The following is a 19,381-nucleotide window of genomic DNA, read 5'->3' on the forward strand; positions in this document are numbered from 1 at the left end:
TTTCCTTGGTAATTCGTGTTGTATAAGCGTCGAAGGAGTTCTTCAAATGGTGTCTGCACTTTGTATTCTTCAATCAATGCGTTTCTCAGCTCCTGCCAAGTGTTGGCTGCTGTCCTTTGTGATATTCTCTGAGCATCTCCTGTGACTTGCAATTCGATGGCTCCGTATAAGATGCTATGTTGTCTAACATCTCGGGTTGGATACAGGTGTAGGATGTAATCTATCCTTTTAACGAAGGCGTTTAGTTGATCCGTTGATCCGTCAAAGCTTGGCACCTGTCTAAGTTGTGAAAGGGCCTGGTTGAGGTGTTGTTCTGATAATTCCATTGTCATCTTGGTGTAATACACTTTTTTTGAATAGTTTTGAGTTTGTAGGTTTGAACTTTATTGTTCTTTGATTTTGCACTTTTATTTTAGGTTAAAGTTTGTGATGGATTATTGGTTAAATGTTTTTTTTTTTTTTGTGTGTGTGTCTTAAAAAGACTCAGTAATAACGTATTGCAGGGATCAAACGATATGCAAAGCCAGTCGTTATTAACTGTAGTAGCTTTATTGCCCAAAGGGTCAATATTATTAAGCTACTAGTGACCCGAAGGTTCTTGTGCGGATACGTATTCGAGAAAATTTTTATTACACTCCGACAACACTTTCGGTCGCGATTGTGCGTTAGATCTGGGAATTAATTATCCTTTAGCGATCTTTAATTTTTCCCGACGTATCCTACCGGCTGCGCCAATTAAGTTTTACACGTTAGGTTACTATAAAAAAATATATTTCAATTTATTATTTTCACTTAACGGCTACTTTTGTTGAGTACATTCAGATTTGCTTCCCGAATATGAACTGATTTATCTAACTGTTGCGGTCGCTTAGCAAACTTCGCTTTGAGAGAGTTTGAGTCAAAATTGAGTGAAGTTTGAGCTGCGTCAGCAATTATGCGTGGGATAGTACTCTGATGGGAACATTGACAGTGGCGTGATATTTAGGGTGAATTGTTTATGTCTACCAAAGGGGGACAGTTTGATCTTGACCAATGTCGATGTTATCACCAGGCTCTTTGTTTACAATATTAGAAATGTTTATAATTGTGCTTATGCTTATGTGCTAAGTTATGTTAAAGGGTGGGTGCGACTATGGATATGTCACTATATATATATTTTTTATTTTAATCTACAAAGTGAATAAGCACATTTACTTTTATCATTAGTTTAAAATATTTGTTAAAAAAAAAAAAACTGTTCAAGCATGACTTTTATTAAATTTAAAGTGATGTCTATAAATCAACATAAATCAAAATATTTCAACGCATGGCGAAAGTGAACACGAAAGCGAATTTCGCTCCAACTTTCTCGCACAGACACAAACACACACACAGACAAAAACTTTTAATGCGCTCAAAATGTAGCAACAAATGTGGAGCTGGTTGCCGAAACTCACAGCCAAGCCCGAGAGCCCGGGACACAGAAAGAGGCCAGCAGCGAGTGAGACAGCGCCCTGGACTGGGCCCGTTCCATGGCTGAGCGGCTGAACGGCTGAACGGCTGAGCACAGCAGGAAACACGCCAACCATCAATAAATTAATCAAAGTCATAATCAGTGTCAGGTTCAGTGGCACTGGCGAAAGTTGTAGGCCATTCAGTTCAGGTCCAATTCGGTTCGGTTCGGTTTGAGGTCGTGTCTCAGTCAAGCGGAAAACTCGCGCTGAAAAGGTGCAAAATGCCAGCTGCTGATAATGAGTTAATAAATGACCGTTAAGGCAATATTTATAAAGCATGTCCCTACCATAAATGTGTGTGTGTGTGGGAGATTTCCGATAAGGCAGAGCTATTTTTGAACTTAGTCTAGTATAAAGGGCATATGAGGAGAGCTATTTATAGAAGGCATTTGCTATGAGCAAGATCGATAAAAGCCCTTTGAATTATGTTATTGGATTATACACTCAAAAAATATTGAAGTCAGTTTGAAAATAACGACATAATGATTCTATTTACACGAGTATGGAGTCGTAGATTTATTTATATTCTATGTTCTACTTATGATCAAATATAGATATTGAACATTGAATTTGAGAAACCCATTTTATTTATTCGATAAATGCGTAAAAAAACAACAAAAACATGTCAAGTCGAGGCATAATAAAAAATTCATATACAAATAAGAAAAAGGTTACAATAAAAATCAAATTAAAGAAATGTTTTGATTGGCCTAGGAATTCTATAAGATTCATTTTAATATTTAATACAGTTTTCTAGTACTTTTAAACGCGATCGGCATTCGTAAACAATATATGAAAATATTTGAATGTTTCGCAGAGTGAATAACAAATTTTGTTTTGAATTATAGGGGAATTCTGAATGAGTTCCATATTTGAGTTTGTTTTGAAAAGTTCATGCCCCCTTTTTCAGTTTACACACATTGCGTATGCGTAATATGCGTTTGACAGAAATTACGCTGACAACATCAGAAATAGGCAACTTATGTTTATTATTGACAGAGCATCCGACAAGTGAGCAAGTGAAACACCGTTTTTTGCTGCTTCCTCTTACACGCTTTTATTACCTAACCCAATCAAAGTGAACGCCTTTTGCCATTGCTACCGCTCCCCCGCTAACTCTCTGCCCGCTCTGACTGCAGCTCTACGGCAAGTTGCCAGCTCAAGAGTCGCAATAACGACGTTTTAACCAAGCAAACAAATTTGACGTGCTTTTCGTGATTTACATGCAAATATTGAAAAATATTCCCCAAGGATACCGCAAAAAGCAAACCAAACTGGCTAAAGCTAAACACGAGCGGTACCAGTAAAAATAAAATAAAAAGAAAAAAACGCCGCATTGAAGGGAGAACAAAAAAAAAAAAAATGAACTCCCAACGTCAGGAAGCAATATCGATTTTCATGTGGGCGGCGGTAAGGAATAAAAGAGCATGGCAAATAAAAGAAATATTGGCCAACAAAAGACAAAGTGGAGGTCTGCGGTGGCAATAGGGCAATTGGGAGCTCAAATGGGGCCACAAATGCCTCGTTTTTGGCCTAAAAATGCGCTACAGCCGAAAGATATGGCCAAAAGCAGAGGTTGAAAAATGTTCCCAAAATAGGTTTTCAATATAAATAATGAAAATTTCGCATTGCTACGGAGCTACCATTTGATAAATGACATTCAAAACCTTTTAAATTATCATATCAATATGAAATTTAAAAGAAAACAGATCACATAATTTATATTATGTTTAATATATGCATATAAAAAAATACTTGTCTGGTATCAAATGTGAGCTCATATATTTAGTTTTTAAATATTGATTATTATTTCTTATCAAATCAATCAAACCGAATACCCAACTTAGCCTTAAGCATTTAAATATGCCTCTCAATTGATGTATTTTGGATTATGTCATAATTTGATGTGAGCCGAAATGAGATTCGATTAAGTTTTCCGCACGAGTTAAGTGGTTCATTTTGAAGTTTATTGTGCCAGCTCAAGTTGTTGTCAAACAGACCTTGCCCAATCTAAATATGGCTACAACCTCTTGATATGTTGCCATAAATCATGCACACTCATACACACATACACACTGATAAAAAGAAAGAAAATGCTGGAAAAACTGAGACTCAGCTCGGTTCAGTCAACCAGGCACCCAACTAACCAGCTGAAAAGGCTTTAAAAGTCAAAAAATAGCAAAAAGAGCAAAAATAGTTAATAGAGAGAGAGATAGACAGATGGCGAATGAAAGGGAGAGAGAGAGAGAGAGATAAAAAAGAGGGAGCGCGCTGAAAAGAAACTGAAACGGGTTAATAGAGGCAGGAGCAGAGACCTCTGACAAGACAAGTGGGTGCGTTCATGCGGAAAACTTGTAAACGCAGCTCAGCTAGTTAGTTAAGTGGGCGGTGCCACAAACCCCCCCTTACAAGCCACCAACTCTCAGCCAAACAAAAAAAGAGCTGCCCTGCGCATATCGAAACCCAACAATAACAAAAATAACAACTGCGGCGAAAAATCAACATCAATTTAGAATATTAAAAAAACGCAAAGTCGTGCGTGGCCAGACGCCGTCGCCCGCAGCAGCATGTGGTGTGTGGCTATAAGAAGAAGACCTTGTGTAGGATATACGACTTACCCGCCACTTGCAGCGTGGCATTGCGACTCCGTGCCACGCCCAGTTCGTTCTTGGCCTCGCACCAGTAGATGCCAGCATCTGTTTCGCGACGTGAATTGACAACCTGCAAAAATAAAAAAAATAAACAGAAAAGATGGAGTTGAAAAGTTGTCAGTAAGAGCACAAACTGAGGGCCAAATGTGAGCAAATTTTAATTGAAATGAGTAAAAGATTGTTTTTTCATACTGTATACCCTTTAAAGACGGCAGTTTTAGTTTGTAGCTACAGTTTGACTCATGTAATATTCTATGAAATTGTGAACCTGGAATGATATTTAAATAAGGCTTAACTTTTCTTTATCTTAGAGTTGACTTGTTAAACTTCTATGAGATGTGATTCATAAGCGAGTTGATACATACAAAAACAATTCAAACTTGTTTAAAATAATATCTTAACCTATTATATATTTATTATAAATCCATGTTTAACCTATGCGTACATCAGCTAAGCTTCCCCTTTGCTGCCACACTTACAGAGCATATTGGAGTTATGTCATCTTTTAGATTGCTTTGCTTTCTTTCTTATTGTCTTATTTTACAAATGGGCTGCAAAAAGTGCTTTCGCAACTTTAAGACGTTGATTTGCAGTCTCTATCTCATGTGCTGCTCTCTCTCTTTCTCTCTTTCTGTTTCTCTCCCTCCCTCTCTCTCTTACTTTGTGATGTTGCCCTGTCTTTTTGGCCATAATAAACAGTCAGCAATCTGTTGTCTGTTGCGCGTCTGCTGCCTTCAAGTGCTCAAATCATAAAATGTCTCTCGAGCAACTTTATAGTTACTTCATATCCCCTCACCCCAGGCACTTTTCACACAGACCCGCCCCCTCTTTGCTGCCGCCCTTCATCTTGTGTTGTTTCACTGACTGTTTTTGTCTTTTCAGTTTGTTTATTTGTTTTTGGCGCACAAAAGAAATTCCCCAACATGCGCTTAAAATTAAACGTCAAAATGTGTGTTGGATGTTAGTGTGTGTGTGTGCATGTGTGTGTGAGTGTGTGTGTTTGTCATATTTATCTCAGCAACGGCAGCTACAAAGTTCGCACAATTTACACAACTTCTGCGCCTCATCCAAGTGAAATTAAGTGTTGCGCTAAGTGAAGATGACAAAAGGGTTCTTCAGCTCTATTATTCTTTCATTTAATCTTGCTCATGTGTGTGTGTGGGTGTGTGTCAATGTGGGTGTGGAGTGTACGTTGTGCCGCGGGTGTGCTTTATAAAACAAATAAGCGAATGCGCTTCAGGCGTCTCAATTGTCATGCTGGCAACTCAAAGGCAAAGCGCTTACTTCAGGCTAAACTTCTGGCAATCTGTTCTTAAATATAACTCTATATATACGTATGTGTATATATGTTTTAATAGTGCTTTGTACTTTGGCTTTTCCCATACCATCTTATTATGCCCATCAAAAGTTTGCTTTACCACAAGAACACATATGCACATAGTATATGCTTGTTTTCTATTCAGGCAAAAGGATTAGGGACTTAAGTTTTATGTAGTATAAATTTCTGGTTAGAAATTCTTAGAAATTTTCTTAAAGGTATATATGACAATTTATTGTGTATTATTGACTGAGCGTATTATATACTTATTTTCTTGATATATGCTTTCTTATATATGCCTTATTATAATTATTAAATTACTTTATTGTAAGACTTAAATGAAGAGTATAGTTTTTATCATAACCTAATAGATCATAGACCGCCATTTGGTTTCCCCTTTATCCATCATTCTCATAATAATAATTTCTATAAAAATCTCAAGGCCCTTTTGAAAATAATTGCTTTTTTTTGCTTAAGAACATGATGTATTATTTATTTTATTTACATATATGACATTTGTACATGGCATACAAATTTATTTGGAGTGTAAGCAGCTTTAATATAAATAATACGCATACGCACCGTGGGCCGGCGCTCAGTCAATTGTGCAACAGCCGACTGCAAAGAGCAAAAAGCTAAGCTCATTAGCTGCCTGCGCAGCATTTGCTATTAAAATTTCATACAAATAACATAGAAAAGAAGCAGTCCCAGGCAACGTTATCCTTTCTAATAAAGAGGAATAAAATAAAGGAATCCAAATCCGTAGCAATGACAACGCGGACAAATAAAAATGTAAGCAAATAAAAATATAATACGCGCAGACAATGTAATCTATATGTTGCTGACTCTTTTTATTTTTGCTCTTTTTTATTTTCCAGTGTGTTTTCTAGCTGAAATTAAATTTTTGGCCCGGACAGGCACAGGGAACAGGAACAGGATGGGGAAAAGAAACTGCGCCGAAAGTCACATAAATTTATTTATGTCTTTAATGACTTGAGCCACGCGAATTGCTGCGAATTGGCTGCGCTTTGTTGTTGTTGATATGGTCCTTGTTGTTGTCCTTGTTGTTGTTGCTACTGTTTTTTCGGTGTTTTGGTGCGTGCTGCCAGCAAACATTGAAACTGATTTGACAACAACAAGAACAACAACAACAGCAGTAGCAGCAGCAGCTCTGCCGTGTGCTACGTGCGTCTTTAGCTGAGGGGGCAGGGAGAGCACGAGTCAAGGGGCTGAGTCGCAGCACTGCGGCTATAAAATATATTGACTGTGTGTGTGTATTAGTGTATATGTGTGTGTGTGTATAGCTGTGTGTAGTCGCGCGTTGAAAACACGCTTCCGTTTTAATTTAAAATACCCATAAATTTACAACATTTCATTTGGGAGCCATTTCGTTTTCATGTTGTTACATTTTGTAATTGTGTAAAATAGAGAGGAAGAGATAGAGACAGACCCGGACAGAGAGAGAGAGAGAGTGCGAGTGTGAGATAAATAAAGAGAAAGTGCCTGTGTGAGGACGAGTGTTTTATAATATTGTTTAAATTTAAAGTCGGTAAAATGTGGCGTGTAAATGCTTTTAATTGAGCCTGAAATCGAGCCAGTCAGCGAAATTGGTTAAATGTCAGCTAACAACTGCTCTACGGAGGGGTTGGGGCAGGGCAAGTGTCGCAGTTAAAAGCAACAGGTAAATTGAAATGGATGCGAAATTGTGCAGAAATTGAAAATACACAGTCGTCCATTTAAAACTCAATTATTTGGCTAAATTATTCAAAAGACAACAAGCAAAGCTCTAACAAGTTTTCAAAAAAAAAGAAGTTAAAAATGTGGCAGTGTCCGGGTATATTAACAGTGTAAAACTCTGATTAAATAATTTGAAAGAAGTCTTTGCAATTTAAGCAAGGCAGGCTTGGCGGTGGTAGAAATATATGTGAAACATCTATATATGTATAATCAAAAAAATTACACATATGTTTTTTAATACTTATAAAAATGTAAATCGAAGTGGACTTCAGTTTGTAGCTCGAGTTCAGGCAAAACTCTTATTGTATTATTTTATATTAAATTTATATGAAAAGTTAACTTATTTCAAAGTATGCCCTAAGCAATATGTAGAACATCGATATAATTATATAAACATGCCGAATCTGGGCGTCTCCCGTGGTCAAGTTGTTTAAGAGACGACAACAACTTGGGTATACGAGTTCGAGTCCGAGGAGAATAGTGTGGAATTGATAATTAATTGCACAATATGGGACAGACTTATTAGACGATGAATCTATTTATTTCATTTAAAATATGGACAGTGTCAGCTTATAATTCTCAAGTGGCTTAAGTGCGTTGATTGAAAAACGCCTAATCCATTTGGGAACTATAAGCTGATATTGTTCATGCTACGTGCTTACATTTTGACAGTTGTGTCAAGGCAACCTATTTTGATACAGCTGCAGCTTATTCGCCTTATTAACCCGTTTACAAAATGAAAGGAGCACAAATTATATGTATGCATATACTCACGTCCATACCACTTTGCCTACATAAGCTCCTCTGAAGATGAGTAAAAATTATACTGTGTCCATTTCGAGGCGAATTAAAAGCTGTTAAAAACTCTATAAGCGACCTGTTATTGCACTGTGAACGCGAATCACGCAGTCGATTGCCGCCCACTGAAATGCTATGCATCCATAAATTAAACATTGGCACCCCACGCAACTGGAAAGCGAAACCAATCATCTTGCACGCAGTCCGCACAGCTACTTGACTTCTTGCCACCTGTTAAGTCGTTCATTAAACGGCTCTCAAAGCGCTTCCCCTCGCAGATGCAGGTAATAAGCGTCCGCACATAAATAAAAATTGTATATGCAAATATATAAAGTATACGCAACGTGTGCCCGCAGCAGCACCAGGAACTGGGCATATAAAATTCCTTATTTTTATGAGGCTGCGAATGTGTCAAGCGTTTGTAAACTCATTAAAATGTACTCCACGCGCCGGCAGTTGAAAGTTATGCCCTGCGGCAAGTGGCAGTTGCAGTAATGTGTGTGGCATTAACTTGGCTACGTTTAACCTGCCGCAAGTGCTTTGCCAGTTTTTTAATTAAGCACATGAAATACAGTCGAAAATTGCAATGCAATCAAAATCGCTCAGTTAAGTACTTGATTTATGCTTCAAATTGTTGATGGCATTTTAAAGCTTGCCACAGAACTACTGCCAAATGTGGCAGGCGTTTAAATAAACATTTAGGTGCTGAGCGAAGCCAACGAACGCATTACATGCAAACACTTGACTGAGCCAGACAGATGTACAAATATATACCCGAATACCCGAACTGGCAACTTCAGCGGAGCGTTGGCCGGGGCGGGGGATGGGTGGGCGGCGGCAAGGTTTCAGTTGTTGCCTCTTCAGCTGCTGCTGTTTGCTGCTGATGATGTGCGGCAGGCAAAACCAAAGTGGCGCACACAAACACAAGCGCATAGTTGCTACAAATCATGTGTTGGCTCCGTCAACTCCCTCGCCAAACGGGGGAGTCTATGTGTGTGTGTGTGTGCGCTACAACATTTGTCCTGACTGGTCCTTGCGTCCTTCGTTTTTATTATTTTTTTCGTGCAGTTACGTAAATTATTGTCTGTCTCCCTGTTGCTCGCTCCTCCACTGTCACTTTTCACTACACTTCAGCTTTTATTTTTTCGGGCGCGCGCTCTTCCTCAACACGCACACACACACATGCACACACGAACACACGCAGACACTGACTTTGTATACGCTTGTGCCTTCTTGTATTTTATTGCATATTCCCCATCCGCTTGTCTCCTATTGTTACTTAAAGACGGAACCCTCCAAAACTCTGCGCCACATTAAAGTTGCCACATTTTTGTTTGCTTGCTTCCCGCTCGCTTCCTGTCTCTCACTGTGTCTCTCGTTCTCTCTCTCTCTCTCTCTCTCTCTCTCTCTCTCTCTCTCTTATGAGCTGAGCGCAATTTGATAGTGTTGCATAGTTTTGGACTATCATTTTCGGGGCTAGCTTTAGGGCGCCCCTCGTTATTATAATGCCTGGGCGAAGTGGAAGCTTCACTAGCATTATAAGTAAGATGAATTGTCTGTAACTTAAGAGAGACAGAGAACGATTGAAAGAGGGAGAGATTGAGAGAGAGAGGGAGAGGTATGCGCAGCGAAAAGCTGGCGGAATTAGAATGTAAATTATGCAAGTGACATAGAAAAATGGCAAAAGATTCGAAAAAAAAGGGAATAATAAAAGAAATAAAATGCTTGGCTTAAATTTAAAATGAAGCCGGCAACGAATTTATGTGGATTAGTTTATGGAGTATGCTTTTGTACACTGAAAAAGTCGAGGATTAACTGCAAAAAAATATAAATGAATATTGTTTGCGTGTGAAATTGCCAAGGGTCAGTTTTATGTGTGGAAACAAAGGATGTGGGATTCAAAAAAAAAAAACCTAACTAAATGTTAAAATTTTAACAATAGAGCCACAAAGAATATTATATATAACTCAGTGGAGCATTAAATACCTAAATGAATTGTAGCTGAAAATAAGCTGGATAGGGATGCAAATATATGTATGGGGAATTATTATGTTAAGGAAAAATTCGCTTTTTATATCTAAGCTATTGAATAAGTAAGTAATAATGTATATTATGCTATTATGTTATACTAAGGCTATAAATATTATTATTTTAATAATAACGAATTAAATAGAACTAGATGAGCAATTAATTTAAATTGGATCTATTTATACATTGTGTTTTCACTAGGTTTTATCCTTTAACGAATTGCACGCAAGTTTAAATACTTTAAGTTATGTTCTTTCGTTTACCTGTGTCAAAACAATTTTCAATAACAAACCAAGTTTTTGTGCTCACGGGGCTGACAAAAATGCCAAAAATGTCGCACACAGCTGTGTGAGGCCAGGCCAGGCAAATTGATTGTGGCCAGCAAGAACGAACGGACGGGCTAAAAATAATGGCAGAGCCACAGGATACGGCAACGGTGGGCAAGATATTGAGCATAGACGAGCATAGAGCCGCTTTGGAATTAATTCATTTAGAGCTCGTTAGACGAAATAAAAGAGGAGAGTGAAAATAAATAAGAGCAACAACATTTAGAAAGCGGAAGAGCGTGTCTGAAGTCTGATTGCTGGAATCCTGCATCCTGAATCCTTTTTTGCACTTAAGTGATAAACAAATACACGCGCAGCTGACAAATACAAACAAAAATGCGACTGCGAATGCGAATACATAAGCACAGTCTAGCAGACAGCCAGCACAGATCGAGTGTGAAAAGTGGCAGGCTACAAATGCAGCTCGAGAGTGGCAGCTGGGAGCACCACCCAAATGTCCTGGCCGCAGCAGCGTCTCCAACTGCATCATCAGCATAATCAACGCGCGCGCCGTTGGCTTTTTGCGTCGTAAATTGCTGAGTGCTCAGTCCAAGTGCTGCCACAGCTGCCAGCTGCCTGCTTCTTGTTGCTGCCACAGCACACACACTCACCCACACACACATACGCGCACACACACTGACACCACACACATACTTGAAGCTCATCAGGCAGCTGACTTTTGCTGCGTTGCCTGCCAACTTCCGTTTGTCTTTATTTGTCTGGATGCTGCTGCTTTTGGCTTCGACTGCTCCTACTGTGGTGCTTCCCCTGCCCCTGGCCATCACATTCAGCGTCCCTCTTAATGTTTGTTTACCTTACGTTAATGAAGTTGTTGGCCGCCCCAGCGAAAATGCTTGCGAAAATATTTTCGCAGCGTGCAAAAGGTATATCCAAACATATACATAAAAAAATATGTGTAAGAGAAGAAAAAAATGTAAAAATAAAAGCAATTAGTTTGTTCATCACTCAACAGATGGCCGGGCAAAATGAAAATTTTTAAGCACCGCCCAGCTGCCCCGCCTCCCATTTTCCGCACTTTTTCTGCGACTCTTATTGTGAATGAAAGTGCGGAGACAGCAGCATCAGCAGCAGCAGCAGCAGTAAAATAATAATTATGCATGCTGGAAAATAATAAAAGAAAAGAGAAAAAATAACAGAAATATAATAATAATAAGTAAGCGAACCACTGAAATAATATAAATATGCCACAAGCGCATTTCACTGGCCTCGCCAAGGGATACAATGAGCTTCACGATGAGCTGTGCCCCCAAAAGAATGTACGAATATTATTGTTGCTATCTTTTCAATAGACAATGGCAGATGCTTTCAAGCTAAATATACATTTTTATATCTTACTGGATAATAGATTCAGTTTTTTCATTAATTTTCTATTTCTATATTTCTATAAACTGAGTGTTGAAGAATAATATATGTTCCTAGCAAATACTTAACATACTTAAAGCTCCTTAAAAAGGTTGACTCCCAGACTTATTCAACTTATTTTAAATAATTGATTTCAAGTTCGCAACTGATACGTAAGGCACTAGAGTATATAATAAAATATGTTAAAATATCATTATTTACGCTTAAAAACATTTGAAAATACCCAATTGTTGAGCTCTCAAAAAACGATCTACTTAAAGGATTTTTAAAAATGTCTCAAACTTTAATGGGTCTTAAAAAATAAAATAAATGTTTTATCATATGCATCTAAATAAAAATAATCTTTTAATAAGAAACAAAATGTTTATTTTGAAATAAATAAATTGTTTATATTCCTGATTGAGTTATTTTATTTTATTCTTCACTCGGTAGAGTATTTCTGGTGGGACTTGAAGCGCTGACAATGGCATATTCTGTGCACTTACCTTGAGGAAAAACAATCCGCCCGCTGGTAGGGTTATGCGATGCGAGCCCGGCAGTATCTTTAGCGGTACGCCATCCTTGTACCATTGAATTGTGGGCGTGGGAGAGCCCTCTGCCTTGCAATTAAGCGTCGCTGGCTCGTGTCGTGGCACTGTCGTATCTATGGGATGCTCCACTATTCGCGGCGGATGTGAACCTGGAGACGAGATGCAGAATGAGCAATGAAGAGGTTAAAGCGCTTTTTATACAAATTGCACTGGGATTGTATATGCAAGACAGGGCAGGGGATAGCAGGGGAATGGGGTATATAGGGGGAGTTTCCGTTTTCCGCTGCGTCAGTCGCCAGTTGCCAGTTGCCAGTCGTCAGCGGTTTGGCAAATGTTAAAAGATCTCCCTGGCAAATGAAAACAATGTTAATGCGCATTGCCGTTGATGTTGCAAATGAAGTTGCAGTTGCAATTCAACTGTCGCAGTGCGGCCAGATGTTGGGTAGGGGGCAGGGCAGGGCAGGTTTTATATCAGCAGTCGCCCGTGGCGGGTGTTCAAAGGTTCAGTTTGGAATTAATTTGTGTGAATTTGCATATGCGGCAAAGAACCGCAGCGCAGCTTAGCAGTTAAGTAGTTTTTTGTTTTTGCATAATGCGAAACTGCTAAATTAACTAGAAGAGGGGCACTGCACGCGGTGGAGGGAGAAGGGGGGCGTAACTAAGACCTGGGCACAGGTTGCCATGGAAACAGCCGAGTTGCTCAAAGGATTAACATAGTTTTAGTTTCATTTACGTGCATTCCAAATGCAGCTTACAATACTCTGACAAGGCAAATAAATAGGGCAATATTTGATTTACAACCAGAACGGATTATTACGGAAGGAAACTGAGAGATGAAGAATTTCTAATAATTGATATTTGCTCTGGAAAATTACAATTAAAAATGAAATAATTAACATGTATATAAGAGAATCATAATTTCCAATTAAGGCACGAAAATAGAAATGAAAATAGAAGTTGAGAATATAAATTTGAATTACAATATTGTTTATTACATTGTAAACTTTGTATTTTCCCTAAATTGTTATATTGAATGTACAAAAATTAGCTTTATTTAATTTAGAGCTAAACGAACTCAAAGCTATAAAGTTATCCAATTTGACAATGTATTTGGTTCTGACAATATTAAGTTTTTGAAGATAACCTTCAATTTCATTGAGTTAAGAGCTACTTTTTCTTTTATGTGACACTTTTTTCTGGATTATTGAATGAAAAGCATACATTTGGATAAGCCAATTATGCATTTAAGTCCAAATCAGAAACACAGTTCCTCTCGATTCGGATAAGTCGTGAAAAGAAAAGGGGAGCTATTAAGTCGGATTAACACTTGCAAATCTATTGCGAGCCAAAAAGGGGAATATTTGATGTCAACTCGTTTGCCCCAATCGTTAAACAGTGCTCAACACGTTTGCCTTGCCACAAAGTTTATGTGTGGCACATAAATCGTATGTTTAGTCATAAGCAATCTGTCAGTGGTAAATACATAAATTTCAATTTTCCTGTCATATATAAACAATTTGCTGTCACACACGCACACCCTATCGCTGGTAGAACACAACTCACGCAACTTGGGCGACGACGGAAAACTTTATTTATATCGCAGCATAAATCTATAAAGCTATACAAAAATATATATCTATATACATACATCTATAAATGTATCTGTATCTGCAGCTGTAGCTGTAGCTGGTGCTGTAAGCTTGCCGTTTGAAAATTGATATGTCAGAAAATGTTGGAATATTGAAACGTTATTAAATAAGGAAAAACGCAGCTGTTGTTGTTGCTGCTGATTGCACATTGCCAGCAACATGACAACAACAATAGCAATAACAGCTACAAAAGCAACATTGACAGCAGCAACAACAAATTCACAGCTGCAGGCAAAAGTTGCATGTCATGCAGCAGACGCTGCACAAAGTCGAGCTGTAAATCGAATTGAAATCGGGGGGTGGTGGAAAAAAAGGCGAATCCCGAACTCCGAATCCGCATGAGCTGAAGGGATGTCGAGACGTGTTGCATGTTGCCGGCGGCTCTCCCATGCAAGACGCATGTCAATGTTATTTCAGCAATGAAAATAAAAAAACACGCTGAAGTGGGCTGGAGGCAGGGGGCGGGGCAGTTATGGCTGGGTCAAAAATCAACACGCAAACAAAACAGGAAGAAAAACGAACGCCAACAAATGAAACTGAAGTTGAGCCAAAATGTGTTCAATGCGCACATTTTGAGGGTTAAATGTCGCATGTGGGTGGTGCTCGGTTCATTTTTTTTTTGGGACCAAAAGTCGCTGGACCGTGTATTTTTTTTTTTGTTTTTAGTGTTTACATATCTTTGCTGACCAGACGAGGATCAAGGAGCGAACTGGCCTCTGGTTGCGTTTGTGGTTGATGCCCTGCGGTAATATTCAACACCTAAAAAAGGTTGTTTTTACAAATGACAAACAAGGGCGGTTGGGCGGGGGATGGAGCCAAGAGAGGGGGTTATAAGGAAAACGTTGTTTCACTCTGTGTGTGTGTGTATGTATGGACACATGCGTGTGCCAGAAGCTCGTATTTAAATATCAATTCAAGAGATTAGAAGTCAAGATTGATCGATTACAACAGAAGAATTACAATTTGCTTAATGAGCTGAATACATAGCAAAAGACATTGTTTAGATAATGATAAATAATAATTTTGAGAGCCTAACGATATTTATATATATTATTTGCAAGATTTCGAAGAAGTATAAGAAGTTGAGTTGTGAGATTCTGTGAGATATAATTCTATGTTCTTTCGCTGTTGACGAAACTATGTTTATATTTGATGAGTCTTAACGCTAAGCTAAGCTAAGAGATCAGGATACACAATACACAGGTTCAAAAGTATGGGTTGCTCGATATAGATATAGATTGATTTACGATGGTAAGAGAGGGATATCTGCCTAATAGGCGGGTCCATTGGGAAAGTCAATTAGGAGAGTTTAGACTATATCTATATTTAAAGTTATTTTCAAAAATATGCGTGCAGTCCCAGTAAAGTTGAGCTTAACTTTAAGTTTACTAACTTTTCCATCTGAGTTGTTTTCACTGCCTTCTCTGCAAACTGAAATCAAGTACTAGTACATGCAATATATTTTGGGCCACCCGCTAGATAAATTTGCTTAGCAGCAGCTGTTGTTGCAGCACATAAATTATGGCACAGAATTTAATTATCGCACTGGACGGACGTGCAGCAACTACTCGTAACACAGTTTCGTCTGTGTGTGTGTGTGCTTGCCCAAAAGTATGCTACTAAAACAATTAGCAGCGCCCTAATTAAAACAACAATCTAAAGAGCCAGCAACAAGGAGAGTGCCTCCAGGGCACTTGATTGATGATGTAAGAGGCGAGAACGCCTCAAAGTATGCAGCACATGAGGCAAATGCGGCGACGCGTTGAAGTCGCTCAGTTCTTGGCTTTGTTTTCCCTTCCGTCTGTGTTTTTCCTTTTTCATTTTTTTGGCCGCCAGGCAACAAACAATGCAGGCAACAAAAGCAAGCATGCAAATGTGTGTTATTACATACACACACACACACACACACACACACACACACACACATGCACAGCGTGCTGAAACAAAAAGAAAATGTTTAAGGAAATTGCTGCAAATATTTTGCTTGTTAAGTGAAACCCAGTTTCGAAAACCGTTTTTGCCAGCGACCAAAACTGCACTCAGAAATGCTCTTCAGGCATTTTTCGCCATGCCAGGGTCGAGCACTCGACGGCACTCACAGAACGTCTTCGTCTTCGTCTATGACGACGTTTTCGCCTTCGTCCTTCGTTCTTCGTTCCGGTTTCTTTGGGTTATTTCTGTAGTCCTTTTGGCGCTTGGCAGTTTTGCATTTTGCATAAGCGCTTGGAAATGCCTTTGTCGTTTTAGCAATTTATGCAAATTTCGTGCATTTTCCCCATGTTGTTACATTCTTTGTACGCCTGGCCAACATATACAACACAAACATATACGCACATACACAAACCACACACAACAACATATATATGCATCCTGTGTAAATATATATATATATATGTGTATATGTATATATGTAGGGTAAGGACTGGCATGCAATTAAAACTAAATTAGTAGGCCTCTGGGCTATGGGCTGTGGGCAGTGCGAGTTTCTGAATGCAGTTTTCAGTTTGCTAATTGAATTATTTAGTTGCAAGTCGTTTCATTAAATGCACACGCAAAGTTTTACCCTGTAACAACAATTACAAAAACAACAACAAAGACAAGAATTGCAACGTCAACAAACTGCGAAATCAGCACAAAGTTGTTGTGAGATTTTTTAAACTATATTCCAAAGCAGTTTTGAGTTATTTGATTATGCTCATGAATATACAACTTGAGGGAATATACAATGGATATAAAAAAAAAAAAATATTTATTTCAAACGATTTAAGATCTTTCGGATTTATTTATTTAATCAATTCTTTAATAACCAATTTTAAATTATTCGGAATATATTGGGTATTAGAATAAAAAGCTCGTGTGAATTATTGTCCCTTGCAAGGTCTTCCTATGCCTTTACTTTGTAGTATCAGTCAGCATAAATACTTTCCTAAAGTTTCCCACGAAAAATACACACATATAATCCTCATTGGATAGTATATAGAAATTACTTTAATAAACCCCAAATTATTTCAAGTATTCTCTTAAGCTTTAACCTACTATCCGTGGAAATTAAATATATCCCAGACTTTTCTGCTTCTATGGTAACCAATTATTGTATACCACATTTGGCAGCATACCATTTCTTTTCTATTCTAACATTACATTCAACCACCCGAAATTATGGAACATATCTGGGCACAAGCTTCATTGTCGCCTCTGTGAAGTCGAGTTCATTTCGACAGAAATATGTTGGATATTTTTCTTTTGAATAGGCAACAGCCCGGGAACAACAACCAAATGAGTCAAATTAAAGTTTGTAAATGCTTCGTGTGCAGCAAATTGTTTCCGGGGATGTTGTGAAAAGTTTTTGTTTAGTTATGAATCACAACGACGCACAAGCAACAACAACAATAGCAACTGGCACAACAACAAACAAGCAACAACAATGTGGCCATAAAATTTATCGTTTAGACCAAAAACATTTTTTTCTTCATTTGTTTCTTTTTTACGCTCTAGCTGTTAAGAGGCAAGGGTTGGGTTCTGAGATGTGGGAGGAGTTGAATTTTGACAATGACTCACAAGTTTTTCAAATGAATTGCTTCTTTTTTTTGGCTAGCTGCTGTTTGGGGTGTGTGCAAGTTTGTGTGTGTGTTTTTTTGACACCTTTTCTAATTGTAGAGGCCACACCCTGTAATAGTTTCCACCCCCATGCGACTTGTAAACATGTCAGCAGTCAAGATTTTTGTGGTTGAATTGCAAAATGCAATAAATGCAAAGAGCAGGCGAGCGATGCATTGGCATCAACTCAATGTCACTTGCAAATGTTTTGCCAACAACTGGAAAATATATATATTTTCCGAGAGGAAAACTGTCTGCCAGCGACTTGGCCTGCTCGGCTGTCTCGATCTCGCTCCCTGCATATAAAGTGCAAATAATATAAATAATTCAAAACATACGAGAGACTGAACACACACACACACACACACACACACATTTGCATTGACATACTTCAAAGTGCAGCCCCTGTCACACCCACCCACACCCAGCTTCATCCACCCGTATTCCTGTCTAAACTTTGGCCCACTCCCAGCGCTGTGGCACCCACTAAATGCATTACAATGCCAAATGCAATGCACCGCACCCCTTGCCCAAATGTGCAAATACTTTTAGACATTCGTAGCATCTGGCTTGGGGCAACAGGGCTTGCTTTTAGTTTTACCCATATACCCAAAGCGAGCGCCCACTCAGTCAGTCAGTCAGTCGAGTCAGTTGTATAGATACTTTTTCTGCTGCTCCACATTCTCATAGGCTACCTGCAACCGCAGCCAATCTCCCGCCCCCTCGCTGCACCCCACTCCCAGAAAAAAAGAAGAAAACACATGTCGAATGTGTGGCGTTTTATGCAGATACAGATACAACTAAGTATATGCAATTGCACTTGGGTCTGGCCAAAAGTTGCTGCCTTGACGCAAGCTTAGCGCACCACCACCCACAACCACCCACAGCTACCCAAGTCCCCACAATTCGCTCAAAAACAAACTTTTCACATTGAATTTTCTGGTACACGAAGTATCTAGAAATGTGTGTGTAACTGGGCAGGTGTGTTTGTGTATTTGTGTATGTCACTCTCCGTTAGTTCAGACACTGTATCTTTGCAGGGTATTGTAAATTTCTGCTGAAATTTAAATTGATTTAAAGAAGATTTGTGGAAAAGTATCTCTGAAGAAATCAGATCACAGTGTATATTTAGCTAAGATCCGACATCAATTCAATATGGATAATTCCTTCCTTTAAAAGCTTAGTTGTCTCCGATCTCCAGGCCAAGCAATCGAGTCAAATGTCTCCACAAACAATTATCAACTGTCGATACTTTATGTCAAAGTCTGTACAGTCTTTTGCCAGTCCATACTACACAGTCTAATGTTTCCACAGAATTTTAACAGTACAATCTTGACAGCTCGAAATACAAATCTAATCTATTTTACTCTTCTCCCGATGGTATATTTGTTTAAAGATAATCGCCTCTACATCCTTTTATTTCTTACCTTTTAAGCACTCATAAAAGCGTGTACACATGCCAACCATAAAGTAGTTCCTCTTTCCTATTGCATAAATTTGGCGCACCTTTGCGAGCTATTTGGCAGCAAAAGTTTGTGAAGCGTAAAATGTTACAGCTGGGCACGGGCCAGGTGTTGCCAGCCCTACGATATTTTTATTTGCACATCGGGACATTTGAAATTCCAGTTGTGTGATGGCTCATTAAGCAGCAAATAGCTGCACCACCTGCACCACCCACAAGCTGAGATCACAAAAATTTGTTTCGTGTCAAGCAGCTGTGTCAAATGCTAATTAAAATCAAGCGGCAGTCGCTTGTATAAACAGATATCTTGTCAGGGGCGTCGGAGTGGCGCAGGTAAACTAAAATCACAGGACATCGGCAGAGAGGACGAACGCTAACGCCATCATCATCATTATCCTTGTCATCGTCA

General features: G+C 38.8%; 1 protein-coding gene across 3 annotated transcripts in view; it reads right to left on the bottom strand.

The window, feature by feature from the left end:
- robo3 (roundabout 3) overlaps positions 1-19,381 on the bottom strand; it is a 51,982-nt gene that overhangs the window by 20,500 nt on the left and 12,101 nt on the right. For all 3 annotated transcript variants that reach the window (XM_070208850.1, XM_002051673.4, XM_032438199.2), the window contains exons 2-3: positions 12,220-12,413; positions 4,112-4,214 (exon numbers count right to left, since the gene is read on the bottom strand). In XM_070208850.1, the coding sequence (XP_070064951.1) occupies positions 4,112-4,214; positions 12,220-12,413 (297 nt within the window). The remainder of the gene's footprint in view (positions 1-4,111; positions 4,215-12,219; positions 12,414-19,381) is intronic.

The sequence above is a fragment of the Drosophila virilis genome, chromosome 4, assembly GCF_030788295.1.
Source record: "Drosophila virilis strain 15010-1051.87 chromosome 4, Dvir_AGI_RSII-ME, whole genome shotgun sequence".
Lineage (NCBI taxonomy): Eukaryota > Metazoa > Arthropoda > Insecta > Diptera > Drosophilidae > Drosophila > Drosophila virilis.